Here is a 20,209-nt window from a genome sequence, read left to right on the forward strand (position 1 = left end):
GATAATTGGATGGATGGATCTGCTTCGTCTTTCATTGATGGACAGTGATAGTAATCTGCCACAGAAACTGCCGTATTGTCGGAGATGGTAGATGATGCTGGTTGTTCAGGATGGAAAGGAGCCTCCTTGGCTAGATAATTGGATGGATGGATGGATCTGCTTCGTCTTTCATTGATGGACAGTGATAGTAATCTGCCACAGAAGCGGCCGTATTGTCGGAGATGGTAGATGATGCTGGTTGTCCAGGATGGAAAGGAGCCTCGTCAGCGTCCTTTGCTCTTCCATAGATGCCAGGCTGTCCAGCTCAGTGTTAACTTAGCATGATGCTAAAGTGTAACGTTAGCAGCGTGGTTAGCAGGGCACCTGTGTGTTCAAAATTGTCAGTCACGTCCAACAGCCGATGGCGGCACCTCTGACACGTATATAAAAAAGCGTTTTGGAAATACCAGAGTACATAACGTGGGCGCTTTAGGAATGGTAAAAAGCCGCATCCTGCAATAATCCAGTAATTGATTCATCTGTTCATTCATCTTTAAAGTGGCTCCACTTTTGAAGCCGTAGCTTATACATAATAATGCAATCATCAAACTATTAGAAGTTTCAGGGCAAGCAAAGCTTCATTAGAATTTTCCCGCTTTAAAGCGCTTGAAGTGTCTTTGCATTTGCGTGCGTTGGAGTTAATCCACTCCAAAGCCGATTCGGCATTTGCCGTTTGCATATTTCCACGGGCGCTTGTCTCCCCGCTGATAAATGGCTTTAATGTCTTTGCTCTGCCTCCTGTGCTAACGCGGGAGAATGGCCGCCCTTATCTCCCGCTCCCGTCGAGGCGTCCCGTCCCTCAGGGGCGCCCTCCCACCCCACCCTGGTTTGTGGCGGCTTGCTGATCGCCCGCTTTGTTCCACGTCTGTCACAGGTCCAACGACACGGGCGTCCTCTCCTTCAAGGACCACCTGCCAGTCAGCCAGGTCGTCATCGGGGATGTCGGGAGGGCCGGATCGCAGGCCGTCTACCACGTGGGGCCACTGCGTTGCTATGGAGACAGTAGGTGATCACACTGGATGCGGGACTGGGGGGTCTGGGCCCGGTCTTATCAAAGACACCCCTTTTACTGCAACTGGCTTGGCCTATTGATAAATTGATTGATTGATGACAAAATAATCATAAATAATAATAATAACATAATACTCATCAAATAAAAGTGAATAATAAGAAAAATAATATTGAATAAAGTCATCAAAATGACTAAATGAATAACAAAAATATTCATGAAATAATAACGGTGGAAATCAAACGGAATGAATAATAAGAAAAATTATCTTAAAATTGAAATGAAATTAATCAAAAGACTAAAAAATAATCATACAGTAATGTCCCCAAAAATAAAAGAAAAGTAATCATAAAATAAGAGTCATAGAAATAAGAATCTTGAAAATTAAATAAAGTTTTTTTAAAAAAAAATGAAGTAAATAAGAAAAAGAATAACAAGATAAACATTAAAGAGAAATAATCAAATACATAAATAATACTTAAATAACAAAATACTAGTGTAGGATAGTAGTATTCACAAAAGAACAATTCTAAATATAAAATAAATAAAGGAATTAAACCGATTAATTAAACAAATTAATGAACTAATTAAATTAAATTAATTTAAAAAATGAAAAATACTATGACATATTTCCTTTAAAATTGTCTTTGACTTTTGTGGTATTGCAAAAATGTATTTTATTAATTTTTTTATTTATACGGTATGTATATTTTGGTGTATTTTAATGTTTTTTCAAGAAAAAAAACAGAATCATACAAAAATAAAATGAATAAAAAGAAGAAAATGAATCCAAATAACAAAATATGTATTTTCATGTATTTTATTTGTACAACAGCAGCATACATCAGATGTTATTTCAATCTTTTCAGCGTGTCTGTGATCCTCCTCGCTGTTTCCAAGATGCGGTTCCACGCTCCTCCATGTTTCCTTGACGACTCCAATGTATATTTATATGTCTATTTATCTACATATTTATGTACATATTTGTTTGCCTCGTTCCCTCAGGGTCCATGTGGAACGCCGCCACGTTCTACCAGGAGTCGTCCTACCTCTACTTCCCCACCTCGCCCGGCGAGCCCGCCTCCGACGTCTCCTTCTACTTCAAGACCAGCGCTCCTTCGGGGGTGTTTGTGGAGAGCCTGGGCCTCAAGGACTTCCTCCGAGTGGAGCTGAGCTGTGAGTCCTCGCCGACGACAATGTTTTGAGCGAAATGTTGTGAAACGGGAAACGGGACTAATCCCAATTCCCGCCATTGTTAGCCTTCCCATCGACGTTATTGTGGAATATAGAAATATACACGCATGTGTGATTGTGCACAGCGCTAAAAGCGCAGGGAGCTGTGGCGGCGCTCAAGCGTGACCCGGATAAAGGCGGCTGGAAGCGGGCCTTCCGAGCGTAGAGCAATGTGGCGTGAGAATGAACGTAAATAATGAAGGAATGCGCTCGGGCCCTGCGAGCTTGTTCTCGTCTGGCGCCGTGACGAGCGCTGTGACGAGCGCCGGGAAGAGCGCCGGGTGCTTTCCCATTCAGAGGAGCGAGTGTGAGCGCCGCGGCGGATGCTTTGTTGCAGCGGAGGTGATGTTCTTCATTACACACAGCTTTGTCGACAAACCTGACGGGGGAATTGTGTATTCACATCGGGAGCAACACGCGTCCTATTCTAATACGTATATTCCTCCACCTTCCCGATGTGCGCTTGTCTTCTGCAGCTCCCTCCACCGTGTCCTTTTCCTTTGACGTGGGAAGCGGCGCGGCGCTGCTGTCGGTCAAGTCCCACGTTCCGCTCAACGACAGGCAGTGGCACCATGTGAGGGCGGACCACAACGTCAAGGAGGCCTCGCTGCAGGTGGACCAGCTCCCCGCTCGCTTCCTGGCCGCCCCCGCCGACCAGCAGCTGCCCTTAAAGCTGAGCAGCCAACTCTTTGTGGGTACGAGCGCCCCGTCCAGTCCCGTCTTAAACATGGCCACCAAAATACTCACACATGTAGTCCTGCCGCAAGGCATGCCGGGTAACTTGTGGTATTTTTGCTTGATTGCCAAATACGTGGAGGAGAAGTGAACAAGGAAGCTCGTGATAGTCAACGTTCAAAGCTCAGATTGTGGTTGCCGCCTCGCTACCCAGCATGCCTTGGGGCGCTTGGAAATAGGAGTTAAACCCTTTAAGCGCCAACAAATATAACGGAGTACTTACGAAACTTGGACTTTAACAATTTGTTACGTTTCTTTGTCAGTAATGGTTACGAAAAATGATCCGATATGTTCGTTGGACTTTAATGTTTAGGAAAACAATGTACGGTACTTTTTTTGGACTCAAAAATTGGCGATATATTTTACGAAAACAACTGTGATACATTTGTTGCACTCTAAAATTGCCTTCAATGTTTACAAAAGTACGTTATGGTCGTTTGATTTTGGGTCTGTAACTCTAAAGTTGCCTTCAATGTTTACGAAAATAACGTATATAACGGGAAAAAAAATACCGAAAATAATAGCTGGACCCTAAAATTGATTTGAAGGTTTAAGGTGGGGCGTTAGCATCATCTAACTAACCAGCCGGTGGTCTCGGCAGGCGGGACCACGTCGCTGCAGAGGGGCTTCTTGGGCTGCGTCAGGAGCCTGCTGGTCAACGGGCGGGGCTTGGACCTGGAGGAGCGCGCCAAGATGACTCCGGGCGTGAGCGCCGGCTGCCCCGGCTACTGCAGCGGCTCCAGCAGCCTTTGCCACAACAGGGGGCGGTGCATCGAGAAGAGCAACGGCTACGCCTGCGACTGCTCGCTGTCGGCCTACGCGGGGACCTCCTGTAACCAAGGTAACGCTCCATTAATCTCGCCGTAGGAGGGAGACGCTCCATTACCTCTTGGCCATCAAGATGCTAAGCTAACGTACCCGCGCTTGCTGTGCGATGAAGGAAGGAGCATTTTAGCTTGAGGGACTCATCCTCCAAAGCGTCTTTACCGTCTTCTTCTTTTCTTGCAAAAAGACAAATGGCAGCAAATTGGAGTCCCCTGCTGTGCAAAAGATACTTTTACAAATCTATCATCTCCCTCTCTTTCAGAGAAGAGGAAATCAAACGCTCGCTTAAAAACTTCTGGGCTTAAAACTAAATCTCCTTCCCTCAACGATTTGATGCCGGCTCTGATTCACCCCCAGCGAAATGACCCCTGACCCCTGACGATGTGGACGGTGTTGCAATGCAGCGTTAGCACAGTAGCACCACGCGGCTATGCTAGTGTTGCTAACGTAGGGTACAGGTGGAGCTACTGTAGCACGATAGACACGGTCGACAGAGATCCTCTATGTGACAGGAGACTCTAGTCAAAGATCTTCTCTATGAGGCGGGCCTCTTGCTAGTCAAAGATCCTTTATATGACAGGAGCTGCCTGTTAAAAAGAAAATGTTATTCAAAGATCCTCTTAATGACAAAGAAATCACTTGTCAAAGATCCTCTATATAACAGGAGCCTCCTGTCAAAAATCACTTGTCAAAGATCATCTATATGACAGGAGCCTCCTGCCAAAAAAAAGTCAAAGATCCTTTATATGACAGGAGCTGCCTGTTAAAAAGAAAATGTTATTCAAAGATCCTCTTAATGACAAAGAAATCACTTGTCAAAGATCCTCTATATAACAGGAGCCTCCTGTCAAAAATCACTTGTCAAAGATCATCTATATGACAGGAGCCTCCTGCCAAAAAAAAGTCAAAGATCCTTTATATGACAGGATCTGCCTGTAAAAGAAAATTTATTCAAAGATCCTCTCAATGACAAAAATCACTTTTCAAAGATCCTCTATATGACAGGAGCCTCTTTCCAAAAAAGCTAGTCAAAGATCCTTTATTTGACAGGAGCTGCCTGTTTAAAAAAACGTTATTCAAATATCCTCTCAATGACAAAAAAACACTTGTCAAAGATCCTCTCTATGACAGGAGCCTCCTTCCAAAAAAGCTGGTGAAAGATCCTTTATATGACAGGAGCTGCCTGCAAATAACCAAAAGAATAATAAAACACGACTCAAAGATCCACAATATGTGACAGGAGGGCTGTACTGTTTTTAAGGACCTAAAAAAAAGCTAGTCAAAGATCCTTTATATGACAGGAGCTGCCTGTAAAAAAAAAAATAAAAGAGGACTCAAAGATCCTATATATGACAAGAGGGCTGTGCCGTTGTTAAGGACCTAAAAAGACATCTTCTGTGCGAGGATGACACACTCCTATTGTACTACTCTGGTACTACTGTGGTACTACTGTGGTACTAATGTGGTACTACTGTGGTACATTTGGCACTTCCAGATGTTAATCATAATCATAATCCATGATAGTGCAAACCTAACATCGTAATACATGACCATACAAAGATCATAATACACAATAATACGAGTGTCATTCCAACAGCCGACACTAGATGTCGCCATTACTCTGCTTCTTAACACTTGGCCACGTGGTCATCAATATTGGTTTTATTTCTTAGTATTTTTGCATTGTCCCGTGGAATATTGGAAAAACAGCAAAAATCAAGTCATTTTGTAAGAGTGAAGTGCCAATATTATGAGAACAATATAATAATAATAATAATAATAATTTTCAGTTTGTGGATAAAAAGTCATGCTTGTGTTGAAATGTTGTGCAGTTGCTGGTCATGGGTCGGGGGGGGGGGGGGGGGGTGTCAAACTAACTGATGAGTCATGCATGCTATGTAATTATGTCATAAAGCCACGGTAAGACCAGTATCAGTAGTAGTACTCCATAGTACAATAGTAGTACTCCAATCCGCTTAGCGTAGCCAGCATCCCTCCTGTGCTCTAATTCATCTAATTCATCTCGGGTCACCTTGATGACATTTCCCCGCCATCTTGTTGCAGCGCCGCGAGGATTAAGAGAAGCTTCTTATTTCTCTGCAAGGCTGAGTCCAATCATCTTCCTCCTTTCTGTCCTCTTCCCTCCTTTGTCTTTTTACGGCCCCGTTGGGCTTCATTGACTTGATTTTCCACGACCCGCTTCCTTTATCTCGGCCGGCCATTTGGTCGCTAGCGTGGCCTAACGACCCGCCGTCTCATGCCGTTGGCCGCCGCCCTGCGAGACCCGTTGTTGGCTTTCTACTGGACGCCGCGTCACTCGGGAGCCGCTATGCTGTGGACCACCTGATGGCGCTCCATCATGCTACTGTAGTACAATCCTGTACTACCTAATGTACTGCACTACCTTGGTGTTTTCGACAGCAAAATCCCTGGTCAAAGATCCTCTATATGACAAAACCTACTGCTGTCAAACAACCTATTGAAAAAAAAAACACTTGTCAAAGATCCTCTATGGCAGGAACATCCTAAAAAAGGCTAGTCAATGGTCAAAGATCTTCTATATAACAGGAGGTTTCGCCTTTTTTAGAGGACCTATTACCAAAATAATTCCAATAGTCAAAGATCCTCTATATGACAAAACCTCCTGTTGTCTTTCACAACCTATTGAAAAAAAAAACACAAGTCAAAGATCCTCTGACAGGAGCTGCCTGAGAAAAAAACAATCAAAGATCAACTATATGATAGGAGGGCTCTGCTGTTTTTGAGGACCAATTGTAAAATAAAAAATCAATACTAATAATAAAAAGATCCTCTATGTGACAGGAGCCACCTGTTAAAACAAACACTCGTAAAAGAATAACACTCGTCAAAGATCCTCTATAAGATACGAGGTTTCTGCTGTTTTTCAGGACCAAATGCAAAAAAAAATACTCGTCAAAGATCCACTACGTGACAGGAGGGCTTTGCTGTTTTTGAAGACCAATTGCAAAAAAACACGTGTCAAAGATCCTCTATGTGACAGGAGCTGCCTGAGAAAAAACAATCAAAGATCAACTATATGATAGGAGGGCTCTGCTGTTTTTGAAGACCAATTGCAAAAAACACTTGTCAAAGATCCTCTATGGCAGGAGCCTCCTAAAAAAAATGCTAGTCAAAGGTCAAAGATCTTCAATATAACAGGTTTCACCTGTTACTAAAAAAATCCCACTAGTCAAAGATCCTCTATGTGACAAAACCTCCTGTTATACGCAAAGCAAACCCCAGCCGGACGTCTCCGTCCACTCGCCTCGCCTGGAGACAAAATATGGCGGTTGACGTCTTTATGTGGGGGGAGGGGGGGTGATGATGATGATATCAATCAAGCGTGGCTTCACGGCGTGACGACAGTTGTTCGATTCTCATTTGCGGGCGCTGTCACGGGCGGCAAACGGATGGTTGAGGGGAGAAGAGGAGGCGATGGCGTCCACTGGCGTCCACTGGCGTCCCGTTTCTGAAGCTGGCTTCCGCTGTGTTTCAGAAGTGTCGGTGTCCTTCGACGAGGAGTCCTCGCTGACCTACACGCTTCAGGAGCCCTTCTCCGTCATGCTGAACAAAAGCTGGCGGGCGGAGAGCGGCCGCGCCCGCGAGGACGTCTCCTTCAGCTTCATCACCTCGCAGTGTCCCGCCATGCTGCTGTCCGTCAGCACCCTCAGCCGCCAGTACGTCGCCGTCATCCTGGCCAGGAACGGTACGTCGGGAAACGCTACACGTTGGCGGCTTGAAACTTGATTTTAATTCATTGATTATTTTTTTTAATACATGTTTTAACTTTAGAGCTTTCTAGTAATGAAATAGCACCCCTATAGTCACCTTTACACTTGTATTACCCAATATAGTAGACATAATAAGAAGAAAATAAGACATAGGAAACATGTTTACCACCTTATAAATACACTTTTAAACATTAGAGCCCTCTAGACGTGATATAGCACCCCTATAGTCACCTTTACACTCCTATTACCCAATATAGTGGACATAATAAGAAAATAAGACATAGGAAACATGTTTACCACCTTCTAAATACACTTTTAAACATTAGAGCCCCGTTGACATGATATAGCACCCCTATAGTCACCTTTACACTCCTATTGAGCAATGTAGTAGCCATAATAAGAGAAAATAAGACATAGAAAACATGTTTATCAACATTTAAATGCACTTTTAAACATCGTTAGAGCCCTGTAGACATTAAATAACACCCCTATAGTCACCTTGACACTCCTAATGACCGATTTTGTTGCCATAATAAGAGAAAATAAGACCTAGAAAACATGTTTATCACCTTTTAAATACACTTTGTAACATTGTTAGAGCCCTGTAGACATGAAATAACACCCCTATAGTGACCTTTACACTCCTATTACCCAATATAGTGGACATAATAAGAGAAAATAAGACATAAATAAGATAACATTGACTGACATGTTAGAGAGAAAATGTGTGAACACTCGTATTAGCCAATGAAGAAGACAAAGTAAGAGTAAACAAATGTGTTGCCTAGCAACATTAGTGAGGAGTCCAGTGAGTTAGTTTTGCCATTTAGCATTCAGGCTAAGAAAGTGAAATGAGGCTGTAGTCAACTGAAAGTGAAAGTGGCACGCGAGGAAATGTGCGCGGGGTTGATGTCCCTCTGCTTTTTCAGGGAGCCTCCAGATCTGGTACCGCCTGCAGACGGACAGGAAGCCGGACGTCTTCCGCCCGACCTCCGCCAACCTGGCAGACGGGCGTCTCCATCGTGTGAGAATCCACCGAGTGGAGGACCAGCTCTACGTCCAGGTGAGGCCACGTGGTTGGGGAGGGGCGGGGCTCCTGGACGACACCCAGTGGTGTTTATGGGCTGATATGTGCTGATGTAGAACTTTTTCCATCAGCTGGACCAGGATATCCACAGGAAGTACACCCTGTCCTCGGACGGAGACCCGGTCTTGATGAGAACCTTGACGCTGGGCAGAGTCCTCGGTAAGTCGGCCATCTTGTCTGTGCGGCGGCGTTGAAGGTGAAGGCGAGCGTCTACGTCGTTCCAGGACGGGAGGCTTTCAGCGAGGAGGCCATGGAGGCGGCGTCCCGAGGTTTCGTAGGCTGCCTCTCGTTGGTCCAGTTCAACAACGTGGCTCTGCTCAAGGCGGCGCTGACCAACCCCGGAAGCTCGTTGGTCAGCGTGCACGGCCCCCTCGTCCAATCCAACTGCGGCGCTCTGGCTGACTCCTCCTCCCGATCTTTGCAAGGTGTCACTCGGTTTTTACGCTGTTTTGGGTTTCTCAGTGAAAAAGAACCAAGTTGGACATTTGCAAGATGGGGTTGGAAAATCTGGGAGAAAAAAGTTATACATTTACGAGAATAAGGTTGTAAATTTACAAGAAAAAAGTCATACATTTACGAGAATAAAGTTGTAATTTTATGAGAAAAAAATTTACAAGAATAAAGTTGTAAATTTATGAGAAGAAATGACTAAACTTATGAGAAAAAAGTCATAAATTTAAGAGAATAAAGTTGTAATTTTATGAGAAAAAGTCATAAATTTACAAGAAAAAATTAGTAAACTTATGAGTAAAAAGTCTTAAATTCACAAGAATAAAATTGTAATTTCATGAGAAAAAAGTCATAAAGTTATGAGAATAAAGTTGTAAATTTATGAGAAAAAAGTCATAAATTCACGAGAATAAATTTGTAAATGAATGAGAAAAAAGTCATACATTTACAAGAATAAAGTTGTAAATTTATGAGAAAAAATTAGTAAACTTATGAGTAAAAAGTCTTAAATTCACAAGAATAAAATTGTAATTTCATGAGAAAAAAGTCATAAAGTTATGAGAATAAAGTTGTAAATTTATGAGAAAAAAGTCATAAATTCACAAGAATAAATTTGTAAATTAATGAGAAAAAAGTCATACATTTACTAGAATAAAGTTGTAAATTTATGAGAAAAAAGTCATAAATTCACGAGAATAAATTTGTAAATTAATGAGAAAAAAGTCATACATTTACAAGAATAAAGTTGTAAATTTATGAGAAAAAATTAGTAAACTTATGAGTAAAAAGTCTTAAATTCACAAGAATAAAATTGTAATTTCATGAGAAAAAAATCAAAGTTATGAGAATAAAGTTGTAAATTTATGAGAAAAAAGTCATAAATTCACAAGAATAAATTTGTAAATTAATGAGAAAAAAGTCATACATTTACAAGAATAAAGTTGTAAATTTATGAGAAAAAATTAGTAAACTTATGAGTAAAAAGTCTTAAATTCACAAGAATAAAATTGTAATTTCATGAAAAAAAAGTCATAAAGTTATGAGAATAAAGTTGTACATTTATGAGAAAAAAAGTCAGAAATTCACAAGAATAAATTTGTAAATTAATGAGAAAGAAGTCATACATTTACAAGAATAAAGTTGTAAATTTATGAGAAAAAATTAGTAAACTGATGAGTAAAAAGTCTTAAATTCACAAGAATAAAATTGTAATTTCATGAGGAAAAAAGTCATAAAGTTATGAGAATAAAGTTGTAAATTTATGAGAAAAAAAGTCATAAATTCACAAGAATAAATTTGTAAATTAATGAGAAAAAAGTCATAAATTTACTAGAATAAAGTTGTAAATTTATGAGAAAAAAGTTTTACATGCATGAGAAAAAAGTGGTAAATTTGTGACGTTGTTTTGTAAATCTCAGGTTTCCAAGGCAACCCTAATACTTTGTTGTACTTCTCGAAAGGCATCCGGCGTGAAAACGAAGCCGAATCAAAGAATGTGTTGTGAAATGTTTGGTGTTTACTGCTCGTGTCGTCTGTTAGCATCGGCTAACATGCTAACGTTGTTAGTGTCACCCTACAAAAGAAAACAAACGTCCGATTCCAACAAACGTCTCCATTTTGCAGATCAAACGGTGACGGCAAATAACGGGAAGGAGCAGCGGGACACGCGGAACGATGTGGCCGTCATAGCAGGTAAAAGTCTTTTTCCACGCCAACAAACGCGACACGAGGAGCGGCCGCATTTGTCCGTGATTATTTGTGTGCACGTTGTGGACAAACCAGGACATCAAGACTCGCCTGCCGCCTGCTGATAAGCGTCGGCAGAGTAATCCTTCACGTTTAAGCCAATCGATTGATAGGCGCGGAAAATATGGATCGTGGCGCCACCGTGCCGACGACGCGTCACAGCTTTTCCTTCAAGCTTTTCCTTGGCGTATGAATGAGCGCTAAAACGGTCCCAGTATTGCTTATTTATTATTCATCATCACAAATAATTATTTCTTCGTGTAATTATCTGATTTTTGTATATTCTCACGGGATGTAATACAAACCTTCACCTTCATATCGCTATAGATATTGTTTGTAATTAAGATTGTTTTTCTAAATATTAGCTGTAACTTAGAGGTATGCTTAGCATGTGTAGCACTAAGAATGGCTACAAAAATGGCTAAAAAAAAGAATGGCTACAATGCTAACATTAGCATGCTAACATGCTAATGTTTGCATACAGCCCCTGTGTCTGCATGTGTTAATACTTCTGAAAATGTCCAAAACAATGCTACTATGCTCACATGCTAACACCTGACATGATAGCACAAAGTGCTTATATATGTTTTTACCCTTGAAAACAGCTAAAATGCTAATGCTCATGTTAGCATGCTAGTGCTAACATGCTAACACCTGACATGACAGCACTAAGTGCTTATATAGGTATTTACCCTTGAAAACAGCTAAAATGCTAATATGCTCATGTTAGCATGCTACTGCTAACATGCTAACACCTGACATGACAGCACTAAGTGCTTATATAGGGCTCTACCCCCGAAAACAGCTAAAATGCTAATATGCTCATGTTAGCATGCTAGTGCTAACATGCTAACACCTGACATGACAGCACTAAGTGCTTATATAGGTCTCTACCCTTGAAAACAGCTAAAATGCTAATATGCTCATGTTAGCATGCTAGTGCTAACATGCTAACACCTGACATGATAGCACTAAGTGCTTATATAGGTATTTACCCTTGAAAACAGCTAAAATGCTAATATGCTCATGTTAGCATGCTAGTGCTAACATGCTAACACCTGACATGACAGCACTAAGTGCTTATATAGGTCTCTACCCTTGAAAACAGCTAAAATGCTAATATGCTCATGTTAGCATGCTAGTGCTAACATGCTAACACCTGACATGATAGCACTAAGTGCTTATATAGGTCTCTACCCCTGAAAACAGCTAAAATGCTAATATGCTCATGTTAGCATGCTAAAGTTAGCATGGTAAAAAAACGGCGGAATAAGAAAGAAAACATTTTGAGTCCAAGAGCGTCCATCTGTGGGTGTGGCCTCACGTCAGCGGACGCAACGTAATTGGCTGACGGCGTAACGAGGTGCTTGTGTTCCCCAGGAGTGGTCGCGGCGGCCGTCTTCATCGGGGCGTGCGCTCTGGCCGCCACCGCCCGCCTCCTCTACCAGCGGCGACAAGCGAGGACGAGCGAGGTCAAGCGGGAGGGCGTGGCGTCGGCCGGGGGCGCCGGCGGCGTGTACATGGACTACAGGACTGACAGGCGCCCCCACGCCTCCGTCAGGGACAACATGAAGGAGTACTACATCTGATCTAGCGAGATTCCACACGACGGACGGACGGACGCCTCATTGACCCCAACAAGCCAGACAGGAAGTGGAAGCGGCTCCTATCTTTGCCAACATGTACAAAGTGGAAGATGAACGTCTCGGCCCGGAGCGCCGTGGCGAGAAGCCGCATTTCAAGGGGACGCTACCTGCGGGGGGAGCGCCCCGTGCGCACGTTGTGGCCCTCGGAGAAGCAAGAAGGTGAAGGCTAAGCTAACGTTTCGGCTCGGACATCAAACTGTGGAGCGCCACTTAAATCCTGGACGGAACAGCTCTTTTGTTGGCCTTGTGGGCGGAGCTCTGCCCCCTTGGTGCTGGGGGGTCGTTGGGCTTCTTGCCAAGCGTGTCGTTCCTTTGATGACGTGCTCCTTCTTCTCCTCGTCTTACTATTATTATTTTTCCAAAAGATGATGTATCCTAAGAGTATCATGAGGACTTAATAAAAGGATTCTAGTATGTGAAGGAAGTTGTACGTGTGTGGACTAGGTACGATTCAGGATACTCGGGGTCTCAGCCTAGACCGGAGCATCTGACCAAGACCCAGAAAAGGACCAAACATCAGCAATTAAACACCTTTGTCTTGTCCTGAACCACACCTAACCAAGACCGGGTGTCGGTGTCTCGGCGGGTCTCGGCAGTTCTCTGCAGTTCTCTGCGGGTCTCGTGGGTCTCGGCAGGTCTCGGTGGGACTGGTGGGTCTTGGTGGGTCTTGGTGGGTCTCAGCAAGTCTCGTGGGTCTCGGCAGGTCTTGTGGGTCTTGGCGGGTGTCGTTGGTGTCATGGGTCTTTGTGGGTCTCGGCGGGTCTCAGCAATTCTCGGTGGGTCTCGGTGGGTCTCGGCGGGTCTCGGCGGGTCTTGGCGGGTCTCGTGGGTCTCGGCAGATCTTGGTGGGTCTCGGTGGGTCTTGGCGGGTCTTGGTGGGTCTTGGCGGGTCTCGGCAGCGGCGACAGATCATTAAAAGCGGTCTCTTTGCTTATAATCTGAGCTACATGAGCTAGCAGGTACGCTAGTGCGTCCCTGTCCCTTTAATTTTGGCATCGTTCCCGGCAGCCATTTTTGCAGTTTTCTGTACTTTGTTGTTAAATTGTACTTTCCGAAGGGCCCCCGGGCCGCACTTTGGACCCACGAGGTAAGGCGATGACGTTCAAAGTAACGAATGAAGGAAAATGGTGGTTCATCGTGTCCCCACGACTGGCCCCAGTTGGGGAAGGTACCAAGGGCGCTCCTCCAGACGTGGTGTGTGATATATTCATGGGCTGGGGTTCCCCTCGCTAGCTAGCTACGGGTAAAAAAAGAAATAAAAAGAAAGAAGTCCCATCCCGAGGTGGGATAATGAATGCATGACTTTGAAATGTGACTTTGAAACATCTTGTCTTCCACTGGAGTCCATCCAAGGTCCAAACCCTGGAGGACGCGAGCAGCGACGTGAAGAAAAGTCAACCTTGATTCCGCTTTGTGACGGCAGCTAGCTTGAGGCTATGCCGCGTCCCGCAGTGGAAGCAACATGGCCGCCGGGCCGGTCGTCGGGCCGGTGGTCGCCGTCTCTTCATAGCTTCCATCAGAGGGCGCCGTCTGCGTCGATGAGGAGGGCCGTGCCAGTAAATTGGCGGGGAGGCGATCACGCCCCCCGCCCCGGGTTGAAGATGGCGGCTGGTAACAAGCCTGAAGCTGCTACTCGTTCATGGGAAAAAAAACCTCTCGCTAGCTTCCCATGCCATCTGTTGTGACTCCAGGGCTGCCCCCCCCCCCCCACGCACACACCAGACAAGGCTGTTTTTAGCTTTTAGACAACAGCCCCCACCCCGTCCACCCCGCCCCCTACGCCTCAGAGTTAACGAGCTGTGGCGTTCGGGATGCTCTTTCAAGCCACTTCCTGCTTCAGCGACTGGAAAACAGTGGAATGCAGCATCCGTCGTGGGAGAGCTTCAGAAGCCGGAAGGTTCACCGTGATGAGAAGATCCCCGCCACGCTCATGTCCAAATATGGAACAAATATGGAACAAATATGGAACAAATATGGAATGATGCTTCCTCGGGATCGTCTTTTGGCGTCTGCAGGATTGAAAGCATCGGCTTTTATTTTGGGCCTCGTTAGTTTACATTTACGAGGAAAAAGACACCAATCTACGACAAAACCGTGAAATTGTGTGAAAAAAAGTTGTAAAAATTCAAGAATAAAGTCTAAAATAAATTTATGAAAAAAGGTAATGTCGAAAGAATAAAGTCAAAAAATTACGAGAATTTTTTTTTTAAAAAGTATGACAAAAAAGTCTTATGAGGTGTGATGCTTTTTATTTACGATGTGGCAGTAAAACAAACATTGACGTTGAACATAGTAATGATGCTACCATGCTAACCCCTAACACCTGCCGCTAACTTGCTAACCCAAATGTTAGCAAGACCTTAGCATGTCAAAAAACGGTGGTTAGCTAGGACGCTCCTATGCCGAGGTGCTACCGTATAAATGTCATAAAAAAGTAACTCGCTTCTCTCCGGTCTTCCACGAACTCCGACAACAGCGAAAGTTTACTTCACTGACCTTTTCCATTTCTGCTCATTTCGCCGCTGCCTTTCCTTAAAGTAAACCCATCAAAGTGATTTACCCCCCCCCCCCCCCCCCCCGTGTCCCCGAGGGGCCTCCGTAATTCTGGAAAATTACGGTGAACAGGACAGTGTTTGTCATAGTAGATTATTTGTATTCATGACTTCCAACCTTTTATTGATCAGGCTGTGTAAATACGAGCTATTATTGCCTGTAATGCATGTGCTCGCCGCTAGAGGGTAGCCTTTTACCAATGTGTAAATGCCAAACAAAGCATGGCTGTGTAAATACGAGCTTCCTATTATTGCCTGTAATGCATGTGCTCGCCGCTAGAGGGTAGCCTTTTACCAATGTGTAAATGCCAAACAAAGCATGGCTGTGTAAATACGAGCTCTATTATTAGGCTTCGATGCAAAGGTTTCCCTCTGGAATCAATTAGGCCGTACTTCACTGACGAGAACCCGCAGATAGATGGCTGGTATAGATGGCTGGTATAGATGGCTGGTATAGATGGCTGGTATAGATGGCTGGTATAGATGGCTGGTATAGATGGCTGGTATAGATGGCTGGTATAGATGGCTGGTATAGATGGCTGGTATAGATGGCTGGTATAGATGGCTGGTCCAGCTCTGGAACACAACCCAGGACTATGCAAGGATCTCTGCAGAGGATCATCTTGAGTCCAGCCAGAGTGCAACACTGCCACCTGCTGTCGCCATGGTGAAGTGCTACACCCCCCACCTCTCTTTGCCAACACCATCAGCATGGCTGATGGGCTTGTGGCGTCTTCACCTGTCCTCGACCGCTTCGGAAGCTCCGACTGATTAACGGGAGCAGGCGGCACGGCATCGCTAATCCGCCTTCAGATTGATCTGGCATCCGGCAACACGCACCCAACGCCGTCGGCGACAATTTGGAGCGTTAAATTACTTTCAGACTTTTTCTTCTCTTTCAGATGGAAAGTTCAAAGGCTCTTTCGGAATTTTTAATAAGAGCTGCTGGAGCTTTTGTTCAATTCCTCTCATTTGGGGCTTCTAAAAATAGCCTTGGTGATATGTCTCCGCTTTATGGACGTCCTTGTGTTTGGGATCCAACAGGACGGATTTACCATTTGGTCTTTTTCTACCGCTTAGCCTCACTAGGGTGGGGGTGCTGGAGCCTACCCCAGCTGGAGGCTGAAATGGAGTTTCATTGATTTGATTTCACTTATTTGATGTCTGATGGAAATTTGGTTAAAACGGTAAATATGGATTAAGATAAATTAACATTTCATATTTTCCAAGACAAACATTTTTATGGAAATTTTGCATTTTTTTACATCGATTTTTATTTCATTTCATTTATTTATTTAGTCTTATTTTAGTTAAAAAAGTAAATATTTATTCATTAATAAAAATAAAGTGTATTTTCTAAGAAAAACATTTGGATGGATTTTTTTTAAACTAGTCTTTTATATATATGTTATATGTTTTTAAAAAATATATAAAAAAAACATTGATGCGATTTAGCATTTAGCATGCTGGGCTTTAAAAAGAAAGCGCCAAACGATTGCGACGGACCGTGTGCCGAGTCCACATTTATTTTGTCCATACACACATACATATTTAGGATGTACAAGTTGCGAGCTGATTGGTCGCCGGCTTCCTCACTTGAGCCAGAGGTATTTGTCGCCGACGTCCGCGTTGAAACCAGGAGCGTATTTCTTCCCGGGAAGCTGAAAGAGAGACGGACGTAAGAGACGTGTGGTATCGGATGATGTCACAGGTGGCGTCCACGTACCGATCGATAGGCGTAGTATTTTTCATCAAAGTCGTGAGCGCCGATGGTGATCTCTGGGAGGAACTTGGGTATGTGGGTTAGCGTCGCCACCCCCTGTTTGTCCTGAACACTGCGTGGAGGAGTGGGAGGAGTTTTGTTAACAGGCATTTTTCATTTGAACAATGGCGCCCTCACAGTATTCTCATGTGGTGGTAGGAGACGTCGTCCTGATCCAGCCACGGCCCCTTTTCAAACTTCAAGTACTCGATGTCCTCCGCCACCTGACAAAGACGTAAACATCCGACTCAAAGTCCCAAAAGAAACTTCCCAACGTCTTACCTTCTCCACGTCCTGGGCTTGGGTTGCGTTGTACATTAGCAGCTCTGACTCTTCACTGGAAAACATTCAAGTTACGATGTTGGCTCGGTTCATTTAGCCGTGCTGATAATCACGGCTTAGCAGCCAGGACACAACTCGCCGACTAACCTGATTTTGGGCAGGAAGGACTTCTTGTAGCTGTCCTCGATGCTCCTCAGGTACGCCAAGTCCACGTTCTGAAGGTGTGGCTTGGGAGAAAGACGCCACGTTTAAAAAAAACATCCAAACTTCTGTTCCCTCGCGACTCTATAAATTACCATCTACTCGACATTAACAACAACATTTAAGGCCATTTTTTATTAATTATGATATAAATGTTATGCTACATAACCATATTGAATGGTTGCATTTCCTTTATAACGCAGCAAGCGACATTGTCTGTTAGCGTGCACCATTTTATTCATATTTACATTATAGTCGTCCGGTCTTATTACGTATTGTGTAAAACTAAGACCGTAGTAGCATCAAGTTATAAACGGCAGTGTGCTAGCATGCTAGCTCATCAAATCTTACCGTCATGCATCCCACACAGTATCAGCATTCGGGAGCTAATATAAGGTGAAAGAAAAAAGGCCCCGCCCTTACCCTGCCGCTCTGTTTGAGCTTCCGCTGCACCTCCTCGGCAGGCACGTCCACGTAGATAACGAGGTGCGGGGGCAGGAACTCGCAGATGCTGATGTGTTTAATCTCCTCGTAGTGCTGCACGCCTGCAGGAAACAAGATGGCGCTATCGACTCACGAGGACAAACCAAACGTGAGGCGGAGCATGACGTGCGGCGACACATACACGCCTTCCTGATGTAGCCCTGCTTGAACATGGCATCCAGGAAGACCATGTCGCTGAAGGGGGAGCGCTCCAGGATGACTCCTTGGCCTTGAACACAGAGGAGGAACATTTTAGTTGTCGTGACGAGGCAAGAAAGGGGATGCGGTCTTTGGTCTTGACCTGTGGTGAGCAGGTGTTCGATGGCGTCAGAGTACTGAAGCAGCCTCATGGTGTACATCCACAGCTGCAGTCTGTAGCTGTTCCCGTCTGAAGCTTTGGGGTCCTCGTAGAACTTCTCCAGGCTGCACATTCCGTTGAAGTCAATGGAGAGGGGCTCCTTCTCCCCGGTCATCTTGTCCAGGTAGAAGGTATCGGCCTCGGGCATGTAAAGCATCCCTGGCAAAATGCAAAGAAAGTTAGCGAGGCGGCTGGCGCCTTATTTGCATTCTGTGTGAAAGGCCGCCCCTACCCAGCTTGTCGGCCAGCTTCTGCGCCAGCGCTCCTTTCCCTGATGCCAGGTTGCCGTCCACGGAGATGATCTTGCTGTACTGACTGAAGCGCGGCGTGGTCCTTTCCCCCAGCATGTAGGCCCACCAGCCATACACCAGATTCCTGGACGGGGTGGTGTGCACGGACGCCTGGAGGACAAACGGAGTATATGGTATATTCTATAACATGTATACAGCTGGGATTGACTTCATTATAAACATGCAACATGATGTGCTGGTTCAATAATTCGATAATAATATCATGTCCAAGTAGCAATTACTCGCATAAAGCTGTCTAACGTTGCTTTGTTTCTAAACTGTAGTGATGTGAAAGCATGACGTAAACAAGCAACCTTTTGTCAGGTGTTTGAGTAACTAGCTAGCTATATTATGTTATCAAACGCAGATAATGTGATGGACCTTATCTAATTTAATTAATATAATCAACTCCCTCCTCAACAACGTTATGCGTTATAAGTAGTATTTGGACATTATTTCATGTGTAGTGTTTTAAAGTCATACATTTGCAGATTTGGCCTGATCGCGATACCGCTAGCTAACATGCTAGCTTAGCATGTCCTTGTGAGAATGAAGTCCCCAAAAAAGGAACAAAAATCGGTGCGTTTTGTCTCGGTACCTTCTGAGCGACGTTAGCTGATCTCAATGCGGTTCTCCCCGAAGGAATGACCAACCGGATCGCCCTCAGGGCCATGGTTAGGTGTCCTCCAGAACCCTCCGACCTGACCCGAAGTACCACTGGTTAACCGGCCACTGAAGTTTACGTCACATATTTGGGGTCCTTTGCTACGTGTTGTCTGATATTTAGGTGTCCACGACACTGCCGGATTTTCACAGATTTTGTCAAATTGTTTTATAAAAGCATTGAAATATTTTATTGATGGGGCAAACGGTCTAAATAATAATGAATAAAGCTTGCATTATACATAAATAAATCGTGCAATAAATCCGTGGTGTGACTCTACCTTTTCACCTGCAGGAGGTAGTATTTCTTCGTCTACCTTCGACAATACCAAAATAACATCCATAATATTACAAATAAGGATAGCGCAAATTTATTTGTCACGCTTTTGGGGAAATTTATTTTTTCAACAGTAAAGTGGACATTATCAAAACTTAAGGTAAACAATTAAAAAATATAAATGTACACATTTACAATAGCCAAATAGTTTGTGCAGCAGCGGTATAGGTGGAAAAGGCATGAATATAAACAATTTGGCATGTTTACATAAAAATATAATCACAAATATGTGCACAATTGGAAACCACTGTTGCATTTAATCATTCCATTACTCATATTGCTATCTTTTAACGATTTTTTTTAAATGGCAACATTCTTCTGCAACCCTTCCATTCATTTTTTCACTGAGTATATCTATCTTTCTCTTTCACTTTACTACAAATATGACGTTCAAAGAAAACAAACGGATGTGAGTGATAAATGGTAAACTGATAACTTGGACTTTGCATTTATCACAGCAAGCCTTCCAGGTCCTGAAGCAGCAAAACCGCCCCAGACCATCACACTACCACCACCATATTTGACTCTTCTTTTTCTGAAATACCAGATGTGATGGGACACACACCTTCCAAGAAGGTCTTGGGGATCATCAAAATGTTTTACCAGCCTTAATGTTCTTCTTGTCCAGCAGTGGTTGTGGTCTTGGAACTCTGCCATGCAGGCCGGTTTTGCCCAGTGTCTTTTTTTTTAGGGTGGAGTCTTGAACACTGACCTTAACTGAGGCAAGTGAGGCCTGCACTTCTTTGGATTTTGTTGTGG

The 20,209-nt window shown here is 44.0% G+C and overlaps 2 protein-coding genes across 2 annotated transcripts in view; one reads left to right on the plus strand and one right to left on the minus strand.

Moving 5' to 3' along the window:
• LOC131135543 (contactin-associated protein-like 5) overlaps window positions 1-12,974 on the plus strand; it is a 67,947-nt gene extending 54,973 nt beyond the window's left edge. The window contains exons 15-24 of the mRNA XM_058081577.2: window positions 914-1,041; window positions 2,054-2,224; window positions 2,758-2,976; window positions 3,618-3,857; window positions 7,359-7,568; window positions 8,523-8,656; window positions 8,752-8,839; window positions 8,905-9,105; window positions 10,754-10,822; window positions 12,257-12,974. Coding sequence (XP_057937560.2) covers window positions 914-1,041; window positions 2,054-2,224; window positions 2,758-2,976; window positions 3,618-3,857; window positions 7,359-7,568; window positions 8,523-8,656; window positions 8,752-8,839; window positions 8,905-9,105; window positions 10,754-10,822; window positions 12,257-12,465 — 1,669 coding nt within the window. The 3' untranslated portion in view covers window positions 12,466-12,974. The remainder of the gene's footprint in view (window positions 1-913; window positions 1,042-2,053; window positions 2,225-2,757; window positions 2,977-3,617; window positions 3,858-7,358; window positions 7,569-8,522; window positions 8,657-8,751; window positions 8,840-8,904; window positions 9,106-10,753; window positions 10,823-12,256) is intronic.
• A 3,595-nt stretch (window positions 12,975-16,569) lies between these two features.
• On the minus strand, window positions 16,570-19,213 carry ndufa10 (NADH:ubiquinone oxidoreductase subunit A10). The gene is made up of 10 exons (XM_058082988.2): window positions 19,049-19,213; window positions 18,393-18,561; window positions 18,104-18,319; window positions 17,945-18,031; window positions 17,743-17,864; window positions 17,266-17,345; window positions 17,119-17,173; window positions 16,975-17,060; window positions 16,801-16,909; window positions 16,570-16,735 (listed from the first exon to the last, which is right to left on the minus strand). Exons 1-10 carry the CDS (start codon window positions 19,121-19,123, stop codon window positions 16,667-16,669), a joined length of 1,068 nt encoding a protein of 355 aa, XP_057938971.2. The 5' UTR covers window positions 19,124-19,213; the 3' UTR covers window positions 16,570-16,666.
• Window positions 19,214-20,209: the final 996 nt, after the last annotated feature.

Source organism: Doryrhamphus excisus, linkage group LG12 (genome assembly GCF_037039965.1).
Source record: "Doryrhamphus excisus strain RoL-2023G ecotype Guam linkage group LG12, RoL_Dexc_Guam_v1.1, whole genome shotgun sequence".
Classification (NCBI taxonomy): Eukaryota; Metazoa; Chordata; class Actinopteri; order Syngnathiformes; family Syngnathidae; genus Doryrhamphus; species Doryrhamphus excisus.

Excerpts from the sequence above, each read along its gene's own strand:
- ndufa10 (XM_058082988.2), bottom strand. The coding sequence starts at position 19,123 with ATGGCCCTGAGGGCGATCCGGTTGGTCATTCCTTCGGGGAGAACCGCA. Across the intron at positions 17,174-17,265 it reads TCCTTCCTGCCCAAAATCAG|TGAAGAGTCAGAGCTGCTAA; the intron begins GTTAGTCGGCGA and ends AATGTTTTCCAG. Across the intron at positions 16,736-16,800 it reads AATACTACGCCTATCGATCG|CTTCCCGGGAAGAAATACGC; the intron begins GTACGTGGACGC and ends TCTCTCTTTCAG.